The sequence below is a fragment of the Lissotriton vulgaris genome, chromosome 1_1 (genome assembly GCF_964263255.1).
Source record: "Lissotriton vulgaris chromosome 1_1, aLisVul1.2, whole genome shotgun sequence".
In the NCBI taxonomy this organism is placed as follows: domain Eukaryota; kingdom Metazoa; phylum Chordata; class Amphibia; order Caudata; family Salamandridae; genus Lissotriton; species Lissotriton vulgaris.
Window position 1 is genome coordinate 1,818,872,362 of NC_141685.1, and position 19,845 is coordinate 1,818,892,206.

Genomic DNA, 19,845 nt, shown 5'->3' on the forward strand with positions numbered 1-19,845 from the left:
AGCCTCCGCATTGTGGGGAGGGCCCTGAGCTCAGGGGGCCCCCTCAGCACACAGTAGTCTCTGCATTGGTTTCTTTAACTGGGGTCAAATAGAATTTGTTAAATAAAACAACGTTTTTGTTTTACTGAAACTCGAAATTATGCAGTAGATTGTACCACCAGTATTAATTGAGAGCAGAGTCGTAGACAAAGTTAAAGTGTTACATCACCGCGCGCAGCGCTCCAATCCAAGAACGCTCACCCAGAGTAAAGCAAGAGGCTCCTGCAGGTAAAGACGTCGCGCTCGCGCTCCTCTTTTGCACTGTCCTGCGTGCGGCTGGCTGAGACCCCTCACAATGAATGTTCTACTTGCTGTGTACTTTGTAAAACAGTCTCGAAGCTACAAAAAAAAAACCCATGTCAGATGGGCTTGGCATTGACCGACCACGGAGTGCTTAAAGGAAAAAACTTGGCGGTGCGAATAAGGCACGTGAATCCCTACAGAAGCAGCAGGGACCAGGCAGATAAGAAACACAGCACTAAACTAGCAAGGGGAGCTGCCAAACCCTTTAATGCAGCCTCTGACATAAAATCACAGTGTCCTTAACTTTCATGAGCTACACAAACAAGAGCAAGAAACTCGAGCTCAACAGGCAAGGCAGGAGAAGTGACAAGCGTGCTCGGGTGAGAGGAAGCAAGTGAGGCCCAACTGTTGTGCCCCAGCCAGTGTTGAGCAGAGATGGAGACAGTTTTTTACGATAGGCCGGAAGATAATTCCCTTTGTTTTTAATGATGGACTCGGTTATTAACGTTATTTATTCCAAACGCGCAAACTGCTTTCAGGAGACGTGAGTGGCTGTTTGCGATTTATCCAGGCACACAACCCCCTACTCCATCCATCACTAAACCCCATGACTGCAAACCTCGCTCTCCTCCCCTCTTCCAGACATTACAAACGTAATGCCCGGAGTAGCACCAGAATTTAAGTACCACGCTCCAGCGAATGCGAGGTAGGCAGTTGCTTTCTTTTTTGTGTGCTTGTTTTTGCATAAAACGAGTTGGTCCCATATTGAATGATTCTATATCCAGAAGATTCTATACGACCAGACTATATTGTGGAATTGATTTTCTCTTGAAATGTTTATGCTGTTGTTTATTCTGTTTTGTTGCTGCTGCTGGCATGGTTCATCAAATGCATGGTTTCCGTGTAGATACACTACATTTAGCAGTGACCAGATCATGTCAAGTCTCAGCCGACTTTAGTAGGCGCAGTGGTAGCATGGACACCTGTTTATTGTGTTGTGCAAGCCGATCATGTTAGATAATAATACGGGTTTCATTCCACTGCTCAGAGCTCCAGGCAAATCGTGCAGCTATTGTTATTTGAATGATGCTAAAGAAAGGCACCGATTACATTTTTAAAATCGTCTATTTAAGTATATTGTGTATACTTTGGTTACTGTAGCAGAGAGCCTTCCAAACTGTTTTGCAAAATGCACCTTGGAACTAAACATGGTATAACATACAGTGGTTTTAAATGGCTGCAGGTAGAACTCATGCAATAATGTTCACAGTTGTGTGTGCGTGATGTGGCAACGAGGTTCGTAGATTGCAAGTTCCCAGATGGCTCAATGTTATCAAGAATGCTGGGTTTCAGGTGAAAGGCTTAATGCCTTCTTGGTGTTGTGGTCCTGGTGCTTTTCAGTTGATCCAGTTTTGTTAGCACACCTGAAAATAATGATTTGTAAAATAAAATTAAAAAATGAATTGTCTCACTTTGTTGACGTGAAGTCTCACTTTGCAAGGATATGCCAAGAGAAGGATATAAGCAATAAAGAGGCATTTTGTTTCCCTTCAATTAACACCGTGCTGTATAAATGGAAACATACCTAAGGGAATACCATAAAAAAAGGAAGACCCTTGGAGACACAAACACTGGAAAACACAGACAAAGGAAGACACTGGGATACACGAACACCGAGAGGCACAAACATGGGAAAACATTGGGAGATACAGACACTGGTAGAAACACGAAAACTGAGTGATAGGAAGACACTGGGAGACACAAACACTGGAAGACATTGGGAGACACAAACACTGGAAGACATAGACACAGTAACACACAAACAGACACTGGAAGACACCCACATTAGGATTCATGGATTGACACAAACATGGAAAAACACTGCGAGACACAGACAAGTGACCCTGGGAGACAAGAACACTGAGCGACACAGAGACTGAGAGTCACAAACAGACACTGGGAAACATGAACACTGAGAGACACAGACAAAGGAAGACACTGGGAGACATTAATCCTGAGGAACTGGGAGATACAGGCACTAGGAAACACAGACAATGTAAGACACTAAGCGCCAGATGTAGGTAATCCTAATTCACCGATTCTAAAATACAGAATTTTACAGATTCGGTCTTTGCAATGTTGGACAAAAATTGGGTAAGTATTACCGAATCGGTATTTACCAATTTGGTGATTCCCATTCATTCCTATGGGCCTGAAGGCCCATAGGAATTAATTGGATTTACCGAATCGGTAAATACCGATTTGGTAATGGGGGAACACATTCAAGGGTGGCAGGGTGTCACATTGACACCCTGTTGCACCCCTGAATCGTGCATGTGTGCACATGTGGCACACATACTGCCACATGGCACTTTTGGAAATGCACAAAAATGCTTTTCGAAAGGTTTTCGATATTTAAATACCGAATCCTTAACTATGCAATTCACTCATTTGAGTGCTCCCTACATTGCAGATTCGGTAATTTACCGATTCGGTATTTTAAGGAATCTGTTTTTTACCGATAAGTTAAAATACCGATTCGGTAAATTACCGAATCTGTAAATTGGCCACCTACATCTCAAAAGCCTAATACCGGTCAGTAACGGCCGAAATTCGGTAATTTCAGCCATTACCGACCGGGATTAGGCTACCTACATCTGGCCCTAAGATACATGAATACTGAGAGACACAGAGAGATACCTATACTAGGATTCATGGACAGACACAAACATGGGAAAGCACTGGGAGACACAGAAAAGGTAAGACACATACACTGGGAGACACGAAGAGACACTGGGAGACACAAATGCTTGGATTTACGGACAGAGAAAGACACTGTGAGACATGAACACTGAGAGACACCGACAAAGGAAGACACTGGAAGACACAAACACTGGAAGGCATACAAAGAGGAAGACCCTTAGAGACTTGAATACTGCAATGCACAGCCACTGGGAGACACCTACACTGGGATTCCTGGATAGACACAAACCTGGAAAAACACTGGGAGACACAAGCTCTGGAAGACAGAGACACTGGGAGACTCGAAGAGACACTGGGAGACACAAAGTCTAGGAGATACAGACAAGGGAAGATACTGGAAGACATTGACACTAGGCAACATAAAAGGACACTTGTAGACACATGCACTAGGATTCATGGATTGACACAAACGTGGGAAAACGCTGGAGATACAGGCAAGGGAAGACCCTGGGTCACCTTGATGCAAGAACGGGGTATTGTTTTACAAAACATGCTTTATTTTTTTTATATTGCTGGACTGTGGTTGCTTTATTAAGCACTTTGAAAGTATTTGCCCTTTTTCCTTTGCTTTACCAACTACAGTTTGTATAGATTCTGTAATTAGGTGCTTGCTGATGTGGTTTGTTTTTATTCTACATTCTGTGCTATTTATGGTGTTGACTGCACTTGCTTTTAATACGTAGGCCTTCAATCTTGTAATTAGCATTTTCTATTGTAAGAAGTTTTTATCCTCAGCCTCTTGCTTGCCTGTTTTTGTCCTGCTTACTCATAAAGACATGATGGTAGAAATTGAAAATGCCTCAGTTGACGTTATTATCATGCACAACGCTTGACAGTCACAAGTGTGTGTCATGCAGATAATTTGTCTTCATTTCTCTTGGAGTTATCAGGATACTGTTTTATAGCTTCTATACGCATATATATGGTCAGTTGAGTCTGTGTAATTGCAGGTTTAGGTTAGACTTTCAAAGTTTCAAGATTTGTCCATCAATATAAATTCTAACTCAAACCCTTCATGGTTGTTCTTTAGCAATAGGCAGTTCCTGAGACAACAGGATCGCTCCTTGGCATTGCTGTGATTGCTGTCTCTGTTAAATAGTCTACTCTTGGAAATGTTACAATTGGGGTATTTTATATGTTGAGTGTTTCCCACTTTTTTATTAGAACTTTGATCAAGACAATATAGAAGCATTTAATTAAATGTTAGAGGTTTCAGATCAAAATAGATCAGATTTTTGGGCTGTGGTGCAAAGTGGTAGGTGGTGGTCCGGGACACTGGGGGGGGGGGGCTCTATGTACTTTGCAGGGGGTCCCCTCAAGTTTTGTTACGCCACTGGAGTGATGCCATGCACCTGCGCAGAACCTTGTGTGGCTGTAAACCCCCAATACATCTGTAACCTGCGACATGCTTTTTTTTTTAACAAGAAAGTGAAGGATCTTGGGCAGTCCCCTGCCAGGATGCAATGTAATTCTATGTTTTATAAAAAATTATAACTACAATCCCTGTGTCTGACGTGACTTCAACTCATAAATAAATCAAAAGAAAACAGAATGGTAACTGTGGCAAATTAGGTGTATGGCTAGAACGAATAAAAGCATATAATTCCTCTTTGACCTCCTTTCATTTTCTTACCCAAAAAATTACGTGTGGTGTTTAAAGAGATGTTTTCATCCTCCAGTTAAGTAGGATGAGCTGAGTAACAAAGGCTGTATGGGAGTATTTACAATGGCATCAAAGCCTTTTTCTGACAGAGTTCTGGTAATTGGCTTCTTACAAAGAGCGGATGGGTTCGTCCTTTTATGAGGACATGCCAATCACTACAACGCAATAATAATTGGATGGAAACTAGGCCCAGGCCAAATGTAAATTTCACTGGTATAATTCATGTGAAATGATGCCATTACGCAGCATCGCGTAATTATGTGCCACTTGTGATAAAATGTACCGCAAGTACTCAGGAATGACACCACTAGTGTTTTTTGCATTTTGTTTTTTTTAGCAAGAAGTACATCCTTGTGTCAAAAACTGAAAAGAGGATTCCTTCACAATAAAATATAGCACTAATGTATTTTACATAACTGCGCAAAATTTTGCTTAATTTTCCCAGCATTTTCGGTCATTCCATGAAAGCAAATCCTGCAAATTTCAGGGTTTGACTAAGCCCAGGGGTACATGGATCTCAGTTGCGGTGCTGTACCAAACAGAAAGGCAAAACAAGGAAGAGCATGTTCTTAACCAAAACAAACGTCCTGACTACCATATATTTCATGCAGCATGTGGGATGAATTTTCATTTATAATTCTAGGCCTGGGCAATGTTACTAAACAAACTCTGGAGCATATCCCCTTTCCCAACAAAGAGCTTCTTGGTTGCCGTGTCCTAGACTGAATGTTGCACATAGGACAGGTTCTATTTTCATTCTCTAGTTTTGCCCCCAGGAGAAGGAAGCTTCTGTGTGGGGGACCGGTCCACATTTTGAATCAAAGACCTGAAAGGCATGCCAAATGTTGCTTGGTTGATATCTGAACCAGTGCGTACTTTGAGCCAGTGGTTTCTGGTGCTCAACACCAGCATTTAATCATCATCACCAGCTCTTTTCATGAGCACCAGTTTAGGAAACATTAATTTATGGTAGGCACAGGGAGATTACGTGATTTGTCCAGAATCACAGGATGTTGAGCTGACACCGAGACTCAAACCTGGTTACCCACCTCCGAAGTCGGCAGCTCTGGCATTACGCCACATCCTCTCCCCACTTTCATGGTTAGTAATTGGTTCTGTTTTAGGTGGCACTGATAGGAGAAATGAGCTGGTGCAAGCTGCCTCCTGACGAGAGCTTCAGCACTTTTTTTAAAAACAAATTAATCACTGATCTGAACCCATCTTCCCATGAGTTGTCCAGGGAGAATGAGAAAGTCCTCATCTGTTTTCTTTTAGTTCTGTGCCCCAGGAGGTGGGAGTTACCATCAGCTGGACTGGTGCTAGGACAGGTAAAATGTAAATTGATACTTGTATAGCGCACTACTCACCCGCAAGGGTCTCAAGGTGCTTGTACGAATACCGCTGTGGAACCCATCCTGGCTTTCCCTGTGAGGCGTGCACTCCTGGGCACCCCCAGGGTGGAGGCCAGGCACCCTTAGCATTGTGGGGGCCGTTGTGGAGATTAAGCAAGCTATTGCCCAGAGTTGCAGAGTGGGACTCCATGATTGGAATAGACACCGAGGTGAGAATTATCAGGTCTGTGGAATTTTTGAGCCCAAGACCCGCCGACACGGGGAATTGAACCCTGGTCCCGGAGTAGCCCTCTGCATCAGGGTCTGCAGCTCTAACCATCTAGTGGCATTGTCAGCATAGAAGTGTGGAGTCTGCATCTTTACATAGTCCAAGGTGTGAGAGAACTTCGCTCAGCTGTTGATGATTCTATTGCTGACAGGCCGTGATCCACCCCAGCTTCTACTTGATGGCCGCAAGCGCCGGCATTCCTGGATGGAAGAAAGAGAGCTTCATTATCAACAGCTCGATTAAATATCAACGCCATATTCCATAAAAGTGCAGTTTAGAGGAATGATTGAGTGGTTTTGTATTTTTTATCTCAATAGCAAACATGTTAATGTTTTGCCATTGATCACCATTTCCAATTGCACGGTAAATCAATAACTATGCTATTTTCATCTTCAACATTTTATTTGTATCTAGTTAATAACGTTTTTGCTATAGGCGCCTCGTCTTGCAAGTGTGGAGGCACGGCGAGCAGGAGGGCTGACACACTATCGGAGGCAGCAATACTGTGACATGTCCAGCCCGACACAATAGGCTGCATAGAGGAGACGTATGTAGTGAGGGGCGGACAGAGCGGAAAAAGTTGCGGTGTTCTGGAGGAAGGTGCGCCGCTGCGCGTGAGAATGATGGGGCCACACTAAGACTGCAGGCCTCAGGGACCAAGGAAGTGCCGCTCGAAGGAGCAGACATGTGTTTTGGGGGCACTTGGACCCAGCGGATTGAAACTGCTTACCAGTTCCCGCCCACAGCTTCCTCATCACTCCTCGCGGCCCCCGCAGGCACGCGCCGGGCGAAGCCCAGGCCAAGGGCGGGTCCGTCTGAGCCCGTCCGTGCATGACCAAGGACGGGACGGGGCCCCTCCCTTTAATTCCCCATTTGAGCAACTTACAGAGGTTAGTACGTTTATGTGGGTTAACTAAGACTGTTTTTGTTTGTTATCCTCATCCTTCGTAGAAGTTGGGAGCTGTCGCTCTGCAGCCATAAATAAGGAAATGGCCACAGCTAGTGCGGGAAAGGGGAGAAAGTCGGTATCAGGAGGCCTAGGACGATCAATTGTGGGAACAGTAGATCAATTTTTAACAAGGGTGTCTTCTGTCATCCAACGTGAAATGGAAATGACCGAAAAGAGGCTTTCTATGGAGCCGGTTTTCGACAAGATGTCATCTATGGGCAGGCTGGCCCAGGTTCTTTCACCTGTGTCTCAATTAACAGCTGAGTCTGCGCCTGCTGGCCTATTTGGCGGGAAAACTCAGATCTCAATTACAGCTAGCAGTAGGCCAAGTCCCCCAGCTACTGTGGACACGGCAGCAGTAGGCCCATGCATTCCTTCCCAAAACCATGAATTTGCAGGAGCTACTAGATCAAGACATCTGACTGGTCTGTATCTAGTATTTAACCAGGGACTACAAATCAGGTACCAGACCCGGCTGCCAAAAGAAAACGTGGGGGGACCACTTTAAAGAACAAAAAAGCTAAAATTCAGAAACGTGGCAACATGGAGACAAACCTGAATGTAACAGATCTTGATGCTTTGCAGCCAACAGTACAGGGGTCTACGACTATACCAGGCATTGGCGACATGATCCCTTTCGAGTCCAGGGAAGACTTCTGGGTTAAATTGGAACAAATATTCACAGAGACATGTGTACCAATCTATGATAGATTGAACTCAATAGAACATAGACTCTCTCATCTTGAATCTCAGTTTACACCACAGGCAGAGGGTGGCACGCGGGCAGATGATGGCACTGGGAATGTAGAGGGGACTTCTGGTATAACTAAGCAGTTTGTCATCATGTAACCTCGCTGGTAACAAATGTTCTAGTGGATCTACCAGCCTCTACTGCCTTATCTGACGAACTCCCTATTCAATCTAGTGTCCCAGTCATGCCTAATGATCCAGTAATATGTAGGAATGGGGAGGGTGGGGGGACTTCGGGGCAGCAAGCTAGGATCAATCAGTAAATATGGCTAAGACCTCTAATGCACGCAAGAGTGTGTTTCCATGTATTGATCTCCCCCCAGAATCTATTCCTTATGTGGTGGTTTTAGCAGGGGTTCATGTTTTGAGCCAGGGAAAAAAGGAGACCTACAGTGAGCTTAAAAACAAATGTATCCACTGGTTAAATTATAATAGGCCTCTCCCTAACCAGGTCTCAAGTGAAATTTTTTGCTAGACGTGTGGACTGGGTGGGACCACGGGCGAAAAATACCCAGGGAGATTGTGTTGTAATTAACTTTAGGAACAGATGGGCCGTTGAGCACATCTGTAATTGGGGGCCAGGAAGCTCTGCAACGCAAATACAATCTTTCCCCCTAACTTATTTTTACACGGCTGCATCTACTAATCTTCAACTTGATTCTATTGCAAGAAGGCAGCCTCGGGGGGATAGGGAAAACTTGGGTTGTAATCCCTATTTAGGTTACCCCAATTGGAAGGGACCTCAAAATTGTTCCCCGACACTGGCCATGTTTTATCACAACAATAGATATAGCACCTTGGACGAAGTAGATTGACGGTTGAGGTGTAGTATGTTCCCATTCGCTAAAGTTCATAAAACAAGTCTCTTAGAACCTAGGGGTGGTTGCGTAGGAATAAAATGCAGTATCTTACAACATGGTTCTATGGGGGGTGAGAGTAGCCCCGGGGCAAGCAGAGGTAATAGTTGGATGGCGAACACTATCAAGGATGTTGGTGCCCCAGCTACAGTAACAAAGGTGGGAGCATGTGTTACGGGTAAAGGAGGGGTATGCGATAGAGCTCCAAGGGAGAGGGAGCCCAAGCGGGGGATGGAGGGATGCTTATGGATGACTCACCGTCTGGGGCAGTTGGTTGAAGTCGGACCCATAGGAGGTCGAAAGTTGGAGAGTCAAAGGGTAACATCAAAATTCTGTCTTGGAATTTGGCAGGGATCAAAAACAAACTTATATGTCCTGACTGGGGTTTGTTTATAGATAAACATGATATCTGCTTTATGCAGGAGACGTGGGACCTGGAAAACCACCATCGGAGTGGTTTTGCCTCTTTTAATTTACCAGCCACAACAAGGGGCAGGGGAGGACCATCCGGGGGGCTCATCATCTGGATGGGGACGCACCTGGGCACTAAAGCAGAGCATCTGTGAATAAATTGCCATGACCTACAATGTGTCCTCTTATCCCTCCCAGCTAACAAACAGATTGCCTTAATTAATATTTATTCAAGACCAACGCAGAAGGGCCAAGAGTCTAGAGTTATTGAATTATTAAGTGAATATATATTGACCCTTGACCCTGAGAATATCCTAATAATAGGGGCGATTTTAATTGTCAGTTTGAGCCCCTTAGTAGTATGAGCCTAGATGACCCAGATAGTGAGAATCAGTACTGGAATATTCCAGAACCCCTGATCCCACGTGTTAGAGCGTGGACGCCGTTGGTTCTACAAATAAATTCATTCACTCTTTCCTTATCCCTGAGGGCCTGTAACGGGAGACTAAAATCTGACAGACCTGGCCAAACAACATTTAATAGAGAAGGGCAATCCTCGACCATAGACTATATTATGGTCGAAACTAGATCATGGGATAGGGTCTTGGATTTCCAGATTTACCAGATGAAAGATAGTGACCATAATGCTCTGGTCTACTGGGCAGTTGTACAGCTGGAACCTGTATAACTGCCCAGTAGAGCCCATTCTTGTTCAACAACCTCTCCTTTTACATAATGACAGACGGAGAGTAAAATGGCCTCATATATTGGGTTCACCAAATAAGTTAGCACACACTTATCAGCAGGCTGTGCCGTTCCTTAGCAAAATGGCTGGGGTTGGGCCATTGGGTATTCTAGTTGGGCAGGATGTTTGGCCTGTTGAAATACATAAACAGCTGACATCTAAAATGCTTGAGGTGTTTTATCCTAAAGTAAGCATCAAGGAAAAACCCGTTGTATCCCATCCCTAGTATAACGCCTCCTGCTGCAAAACAAAAAGAGATTTATTAGAAGCTATAAAGGCCAAGGACAAGCCGAGGATAAAGGAACTTCGGCTGCAGTATAAGCGGGTGATCCAAAAAGAAAAGAAGTCCTGGGAAATCAACAAATGGGAAGATCTGAGAATTGCTCTACAGTATAAGGACTTGAAATCCTTCTGGGCAATAGTTAGTCATGGTGGGAGTAAGGGTAGATCAGCTATAACTCCAAATATAGCACCAGCAGTATGGGAAGCTCATTTGGAACCCTGTATGCATTCTCAGGCACTGACGATTTAGCACCTTCTACCTTGGGCCTCCTCCACGAGCATCGACTGGTGGGGAGACCTGAGATTACTATTGCTGAAGTAGAATCTGCGATCGTCAAGTTATTACCTAACAAAGCACCTGGTCATGACAAGCTTCCAGGGAACCTATTTAGGTCAGAACCAAAAATATGGGCTCCCAATCTCTGTGTCTTGTTCAATTCCATTTTATTGGGATTGGACCCGCCAGATACCTGGCGCAGCGCAGAAATAGTTCCCATCCACAAAAAAGGCTGTCCCCGGATACCTTCCAACTACAGGCCTATCAGCCTGATAGACATCACCCAGAAGTTGATGGGACGTATAATCTTGGAAAGAGTCCAGGCTTGGGTCGAGGAAAATGAGATCTTGAGCACTCTTCAGGCAGGCTTTAGGTCGTGTACGTCAACAATTGACCAGACATTCAGACTTCAGGTCCTGTGTTGGAAAACAGTGAGTGTGGAGGGTGGCAGCCTCTTCCTCATTTTTGTGGACCTGAGGCCTGCTTTTGATCTGGTCCCTAGGGAAATACTGTGGAGTGTTCTCTTGGACCTCGGCATCCCAACCTACCTCCTGGATGTGCTAATTAGGCTTCATACAGAAACCTTTGCCCAAGTGAGATGCGGGAAACACGGAGAGCTGACAGCCCGCTTCCCGGTTAAAAAGGGGGTGCGCCAGGGGTGTGTCCTGGCCCCTACCCTTTTTTATTTTATTAATAAATGGGCTTATAGATCATCTATTAGGTATAAAGGACATTGATGCCCCGAGATTAGCCTCAGAACGGGTACCCGCATTGATGTTCGCGGACAACACTTTGTTGCTGTCCAAGACATCAACGGGTATCCAACGCATCTTGGATGGCTTTGGCGATTTCTGTGCATTAAGAGGCCTGGAGATAAATTTATCAAAAACTAAATTTATGATTTTCAACCCTCCAAGGCAGACCCGCCCAAACCCAGTACTGAATGGTGTACCTCTGGAGAGAGTAAAGTCCTTTGAATATCTTGGCATTACCCTCGCAGAACATCTGGTATGGAACGCCAAAGTAGCTAAGGCAGCTTTAAATCTGACTCAGATGGAGGGCAGGATATCAAAAATGCTCAGAGTATCGGTGTATAAACCTGCTGCCCCGGTTATAGAAATATATAAAGTACAGGCTAGAGCGGCATCCATGTACGGGGCGGAGCTGTGGGGGCACCACAGGCCCTGGAGTCTTTCAAGGGTAGAGCGCTCATTTATGAGGAACTAGCTGGGATTGCCAGCTGGCACCCCGCTTGTACCTCTTCGGTTGGACCTAGGGATACTCCCAATTGAGGAGGAACTGGCCTTCAGGCCACTTACTTACTGGAGAAGACTATGGTCAGTACCTGAACTGGCTCCGTATCGAAATGAGCTCAGGGATGTGTGGGATGAAATCAGAAATAGGAAAATCCTGGGGTTAAATCGCATCAAGGAACTCTGTAGTAGGATTGGTCTACCCGAGCTTTGGGGAACACCAGAAGTATCGTGCCCGATATTATCTATGGCCGATCTGGTACAACGCTATAGGGATCACAATCTACTAACTCTGCATGTGAGTTCTACAGCCGGTAGACTGACAGCCCAGTTCCTCCTAATAAAAGAGGATTACAAAAAGGAGGACTTCCTTGACCTGATCTATCCAGCATCAGCAAGGAAGTTGTATATGCAATTTAGGATGGGCAGTCTGCCGCTTATGTCATTTACCAGTAAATGGGACTTAAGTAAAAACACTGAGTGCCCAGCGTGCAAATACCATCTTGAAAATGAGATCCACGTTCTCATCTTTTGTCCCCATTATCAGGCTTCACGTAAACGCTGGGTGAAACCTATCTGTAGGAACCTTGGCTTCAAAGAATGTTATAAGGCTTTTAGAGCATCAAAATATGATACACACCCACCTATCGTTTTTGCCGTCTCTCGCTTTTTAAACGGGATGTGGCAAAAACGCAGACATTTTTTAATGAATTAAGTTTCGAATTTATGTACTTTTATGAAATCCAAAGTATACTTCTGATAACTATTTTCCATGGTTTAATTCGATTTTAACATGTGATGGTTTTACTTGTGTAATGTAGGTGTATATATATGATTTTGTTTGTCCTTGATCTGTTTTTATGTTATTTATCTCTTGGAATATAGTGTTGTATGTATTTTATCCTGTACTTTTATGGTCGGTTGTGACCGAAATAAAGTTATCAAAAGTAAAAGCCATTTTTATGGGTACCTTTTATTGCTGATTTATACAGGCCCTCCAAAAGGGTGCATCATGACAACCCTGTAAAGCTACAGCCAGGGGTACTATATAAATGATGTAGCACATGCCTGTTTTTAAACTGCAGGGTTCTGAGGGTTGTGGATCCTTGGTTAGTGTGGAATATATTTTTAATTTCCCTTTCACTCCTGTCTGGACTGTGGCTTCCTGCACGTTTTATGCAACCCCCCGTTCAGTGTCTGAATCTAAAGAAAAAAGCACAGCACAGTATAACAGGCCAGCTCAGAGTGACGTCCACTCTTTATGTTTTTGGTTTACTGTAAACTAACATCATGTATTGTCCTACTTGCAAGTATGTTCTGTTCCTGTTCTTTGATTATTGTTATGCAGCAGCCAGCATGTCTGGCAACATCAGACACTATTTATATGCCTTTTAGAAAACTGCACATTTTTCTTGTGGGTCATTCATGTTACCTATTTGCTTATAATTAGTAAACCTTAATTTCGCATACATTGGGGGTAAGGATAACAGAGAGAGTTTTGTGATAGACTCATAATTCATTCGGTTTCATTTTACCCGTCTTATTTTCAGACTGTTCCATGCTACGTGACTTTTGTGAGTGGTGCAACCTTGTGGGATAGAGGTGTTTACCATTACACTGTAAGTACAGATGATTTAACATTTCTAAGCCTCACCTTAAGAGTGAATAACCTATACACAGCTGTGATATTTACAGAGAAAAGGGCAGCTATCTGGCTCCACAAGTAATCACTGCTCCATTCCCCTAATGTGACCTTTGAGACTTGACCTCTGCACTGACCTCCTGAATTAATTGTTGATCCATTCAGTGGTTTAGCCAGTGTGTAATGGGCCCTAGTATAAACAAGCATTTGCAATGCAATTGGTCTTACATTCATGTGTGTTTGAGCTATTGGCATTGTAAATTGCGATGCTTTTTATTTATGTTTTGGGTTTTAAAACATAAAAGCATTGTCATTTACAATACTAATAGCTTAAACTCTTGCAAATGCGAAATCTATTGCATTGCAATAAAGGTCCTTCTCGACTGCTTGTTAGATTGTAAATATCAGAGGAAGAGACCGGTCTGCAACATCTTCAAAGCGGTGATAAATAGTGCAGTGAAGATGTGTAAGTGTTGTAAATTACACCAACACAAAGTGTGAAGTGAGAGTTACATATGATCCAAGCTATAAACACTAACAAAGTGCTCCAAAACCTTTCGCTCTGTGATTACTTTATCATGGCTCAGGAGGAAGAGTGAGAGAGGGGGGCTCTTTTCTGCACTCTCCGTGATTTGAGTGTGCAGTGAGGCACTGCGTAATGTCATTGCTATCTTTGGCCTTATAAAAAACATTACAGCTGTAGTTGGGCCCTGGCTTCACCTCCTGGTGCAGAGCGGGTTGTGCTTTATGGAAAGCATGGAGGGATGGGATGGTCTCAGTTGCAGCTCTGGCCTCGTACAGTGCCCTTGCTATTACTTGGGAGTGAGAGTCACTGAGGTGGTGGTATTGGCATTGGTGGTGGTGGTATTGATATTGGTGGTGGTGGCATTGGTGGTATTGGTGGTGCTGGTATTGGTGGAGATGGGGGTACTGGTGATGCGGTATTTGTATTGGTGGTGGTGGTATTAGGGGTGGCGGTATTGGTATTGGTGGTGGCATTGGTGGTAGTGGTATTGGGGCATACTGGCATTGGTGGTGGTACTGGTAGTGGTGGTGGCGGTATTGGTACGAGTGGTATTGGTGGTGGTGGTACTGGCATTGGTGGTGGTGGTATTGGTATTGGTGGTATTGGTCATGGTATTGGTGGTGGTATTGGTGGTGGGGTATTGGTGGTGGTGGTGGTATTGGTGGTGGTGGTATTGGTGGTGGTGGTGGTAGTGGTGGTGGTAATTGTGGTGGTGGTATTAGTGGTGGTGGTATTGGTGGTTGTGCTATTGGTGGTGGCAGTATTGGTGGTGGTGGTGGCATTGGTGGTGGCAATATTGGAGGTTGTGGTGGTATTGGTGGTGGTGATATGGGCCGTGGTTGTATTAGTGAATGTATTAGTGGTGGTATTGATGGTGGTTTTGGTGGTGGTGGTGGTATTAGTGGTGGTATTGGCATTGGCTGTGCTATTGGTGGTGGTATTTATGATTATAGTATATATATATATATATGTATATATATATATATATATATATATACATATATATATATATATATATATATATATATATATATATATATATATATATATATATATATATATATATGTATATATATATATATATATATATATATATATATATATATATATATATTTAGATATATTTTTAAAACCTTTTTTTTTAGATTTGTATACAGCACAAACTCGCTCCAAAGATTTCATGTATCAGAGTGCTTTACTTGAGCACTAGCATTGGCGATGGTATTGGTGGTGGCTTGGTGGTGGTGGTGGTGGTATTGGAGGTGGTGGTACTGATGATGATGGTGATATTGTTGTGGTGGGTATATTGGTCGTGGTGGTGGTATTGGTGGTGGTGGTTGTAGTATTGGTGGTGATATTGGTGGTGATGGCATTGATGGTGGTGTTGGTAGAGTATTGGTGGTGGTAAAGGTATTGATGGTGGTATGGGTGGGATTGATAGTGGTGGTATTGGCGTTATTGGTAGTGGTGTTGTTGTTAATAAAACAGGTTTTTGAAAACAACACGTCAGTTGGCTTTAGTACAGACAACAGGCGACACAGATGAGCTGTTATCAGCTTCACCCCATTAGCACAGGATTATGTGATACCTGGAATTCACATGAGTTATTTTGCTAATCATTTCTAAATCCATTTTACTTGTGGGCAGGTGGTTGGAACAGACAGGAGATAATGCCAGGTTAAAGTGATTCAAAGCAGAAGCTCGTGTTAACGGGCGGCCGTGCTGCTAAAAAAACACAAGTGGTTTCATCTGATGCAGTGCATTTAGGGCCTGCAGTAAGAGAAACTCAATAAACTAAATAGTGCTTACAGACTAAATAACAGGTCTCATGAAACAACCGAAATGAAGGGACCAGTTACCATGGGAGAGTACAAATGAAGATAAGGCCGTACTAAGGAGGGACTCACAAGCCTATTAACTAATCAGAAGGCAGCATTTAAGAAAGACAATGTCACAAGCCAATGAAAATATGGGAGAAGAGTGGGCGTGGCTTCTCTCCTATACTCTACTACAGCAGTCCTGAAAAGCAAGCAGCGCGTGCGCGTTGCCTCTAGGCTCGACCTAAAAAGGAAATTAGCTCCCCTGGTTAGTCAGTGAAGTGTCGAATAAAGCAATAATCGCGGTTCGGTGGCCGCCTCTGGGCCCTGGTGCAACTGCACCTGCCAGTGGGAGCTATGCCTCCAGCTCTATTCCTATTGTTGCAGTTTTTAGTTTTAGATTTGACAGTGCATCTATTAAACTGACCTGTTGTTAACATTATGCCTGGAACTGACTCTGTGTCTGCCCTGTCAACCACTGGCCTTCAAAAATCAGCCTCTTTAAGTAAGTTACTTGAGACTTAGGTAAACATGTCTTAGTGCAGCCCAATAGCGCATTCATCTATCACCTAACACTATTATTTATTTTGGTGTATTTATCCACCTTCACTTGCGTACTTGCATTGATCTGCATGAGGCATTACTTTACAACTACAGGACTCTGTCCGCTCCTGCTGGCTTCCTACTTTGTGTTTCGCACTTCAAGCCCAGACCTACTGACTTTGTCAATGCTTGTTGCATTTTTTTCTCCATTTTCTAGCTTCCAATTTTTAATCCCGATTTCCTAGGAATTATGTGAGTATTTATGCCTATGTTTGATGTCACAAGGAGTGAAAGGAGAACGAAATGACTATAAGAGTACAGAGAGATCCGTGATGCTAAGATAATTGCATAGAAAAGCTAGCAGAGGTTTATTCACCATGCAGTGTGCCTGGATAGGACATATCTTGCCCACGCTATTCGATGCCCACCAAGTAAATATCTGAGAAATAGAAGTCCGCATGACATTGTATTTCCACAGGGACAGGAGCTTGAAGAAGGTGGTTTAGGTTTCAGGTTATGGGTAAGCATGGCTGTCTGTACAGTGGAATGCATGACACATTCAACAGAGTAAAGTCACCAGAAGGAGAGAGCACATGTAGGTAAAGCTCAAGGGCCTGATTTAGAGTTTGGCAGATGGGCATTCTGTCAAAAACGTGAGGGAGTTTCTTCCACCTTATTACAAGTGCACGTAAATGTGATATGTATCCTGTCCACCGAATTACAAGTGCATTAGAATATAACACAAAGGTAATAAGTACTACCAGTCAGCCAAACTCTCACCCAGGCCCTGCGGCAGCTCCTCCACTAAGGCGGAGGAGCGTTGCCTCATTGCCTCATGGCAAAAAAGGAAACATAAAATGATACTAGAACAATGTCATTATCATGTTAGTTTTCCATGTTGAAGCCAGGTTTGGGGTCGGCGGGGCTTGCCTGTCGTCACAGCCAGCAGGGGGAGGAATGGTTGGTGCACTTAAGTGCCCATGATGGTTTGACCGGACGTCGTAGGCCAGCCAAACCATCATGCGCACTTAAAATGTTCACCCGGCTATATTGCACAGCTTGGGTGGAGAAAATGCCTGTTCCCACTCCCTGTCTGAGCACCGAACCAGGCCGCTCAGACCAATCACAATGTTGCTGTCATGCTGGTGACAGCAGCATCGTGATTGGGTAGTGGACCCTGTGTGCTTCAGGGAAGAGAAGTAGAGGAGAGACAACGGAGGTGAGATGGTGGCCGTGCAGAGGTAAGTGACATTTTCTTTTTCTTTTTTCACCCACACCACCCCTGTTCTGTACCAGCCGCCACTGCCCAGGCCGCAAATGAGATGAGATGCAAGCCGGTCCTAGGAGGGCGCTCTGCTCCTAGAAATCTCTCTTCAACCCTAAAGAATATTTCAGTATACTGTGTCAACAGCTGCAGCAATTAATATAAAACTTCAAATCCGATATGAAATGCGACGAGCCCACAGTGAAATTGCAAAGGTAAATTTACTCACAGCATGAAAGCAGCCAGGAAGTTGAAAAGGCATCTAAGACTCTGAGCAAGTTAGTCTAAGAGAGGTCTACAGACTTCGAAAGTTTCCTACATGAACAGCAAGCCCACTCTGACGTTGTCTCTAGTAGCTTTCAGTAGAGGCAATTTAATGATGCAAACAACCCTCATACAAGCCCCCCTACTCTTAATTTAATTTATGTTTATATTGAAAGGTTGTTGGCTCCTTGTGGTAGAGATGTCAGAACAAAGAGTAATATTTTATTTTAATTGGCAATTTAATTGGCTAATTTGATGGGTGAAAGCTTCACTCATTAAATTAAAGAATGCTTTTCTATTGCGTTCAATGATGAACACCATTCTTGATTTTGAAGCGCTTTCTCTAAGGTGCTATGTAAATAAACTATACATCATTTCAAAAGGTCTTTCTAAAAGACATCTTCGAGTGCTTCTCGAGGACCCACCGGCAGGACGTGCCCTTTGTGCAGCAAGGACTCTTTCTGTGCATTCCCTTCCTTCTGCTCCTCCCCACGTGGCCTGGTGACTGGAATGCACCTGTAGACGTTATGTAAATGGGATGTGGAAACTCCATTCTTCATGTGATTTGCCTTTTGCTTTGTTAGACCAATTCCACAAAGATGGCCAAGGAAGAGTCGAGAGTCCTTGTGTTTTTGTTTTCTTTTAGCTTCCTGAAATCTTGCATTGTATGTGGTTACTCTATATCCATTGTCTGCGTATTCGCATGTTTTTGTATAGCGGTATTTGCCAAACAGGTGCTGTCACAGAGCTGTGCATTCACTCACACACAAGGTCGAGTGCAAATCAAGAACACCCAAAACTCAACAGAACATCGGACAGATGGACCAATCAACCACTGGGCTGGACGCAAGTTTGTGATTAGGTGAAAAATAATTGTACTCGTTGGATGCTTCATTTAGGATGGGCATTCTGCAGCTCGGATCCTGTATGTAGTTCTAGTTTACTGAACTAGAGTGGGTTGGTTGTTGGTCTGTGTGATGGGAATACTTTCTAAGATGAGGAAGAAAAGAATGCCCAATCGTAAGGACAATCCACATGAGCGGGTCAGTTTGTTTATGTGTGTGTTCATTAGTATTTCTAAAGTACACACCTAGCTCAGCTGAGATCATCGGAGGGCAGTCCATAGCAAAGGGGACATGGATAGGATGTGAGAGTTTGCTGTCCAACAGATGTGGTTTGTTCTGTTACATAGAACCCCACCACAACGCCTCGTTCAGAAGGAGCCAGAAGCTGTCAGTCTTTGTACAAACATTTAGTGAAAAATGGGGAAAAACCTTTGTAGGAAATATGCTCTTCAGCTTTTAACCAAAATGGAGAACAGATTTTTAAATCTTAACTTCCTACCTAAAGATCTCTGTCTGTGGTTTTAAAAGTTCTTATTCTTTTTACTGTATCTTTTTGAAAAAATAAAACCAGTCTTTAAACACATCTAAAATTCATCTCTCCATTATAGCATTCTCTAGGGATCCTAGGTTGTTTTCACGCAATTTGATGAGATAAAGTTTTCACTTTCTTTTGATATATAATGTTTCTTTTAATATTCACTGACAATCATTCTAGAAAATGATCATCCTCTCAGAGGAACATATTTAGCATATATTTAGCACCCGGTGCTAAAACAGGAGGCAAAAAGCAGAGCATTGCAGTTTATGCAGCACTTTACTTGCCGATTTCCCATTTTGTTTTGAAAAATGACGCATTATTTACTGCCTGCAATTACAAACCCTTCTAGTGCATTTCCAACCATCCTTTGGTAGTGGTAGACAATGTGGGTTGCATGCTTGCTCATTGTGAGGGGTTATTGTACCCCATCATCAATTGACCCACAACTGGTAGTTTTACTAGAAACTGTAATAAGATCAAACTGTAAAATGTATGAAAATCGTCTGTCTGCACGAATTACCATTTATGCTTGGATTTAAAGGTAACCTTAAGAA

General features: G+C 43.6%; 1 protein-coding gene across 1 annotated transcript in view; it reads left to right on the plus strand.

Moving 5' to 3' along the window:
• Positions 1-19,845, plus strand: part of C1_1H12orf42 (chromosome 1_1 C12orf42 homolog) — a 1,726,734-nt gene that overhangs the window by 71,699 nt on the left and 1,635,190 nt on the right. The window contains exon 2 of the mRNA XM_086933179.1: positions 13,403-13,471. Coding sequence (XP_086789305.1) covers positions 13,403-13,471 — 69 coding nt within the window. The remainder of the gene's footprint in view (positions 1-13,402; positions 13,472-19,845) is intronic.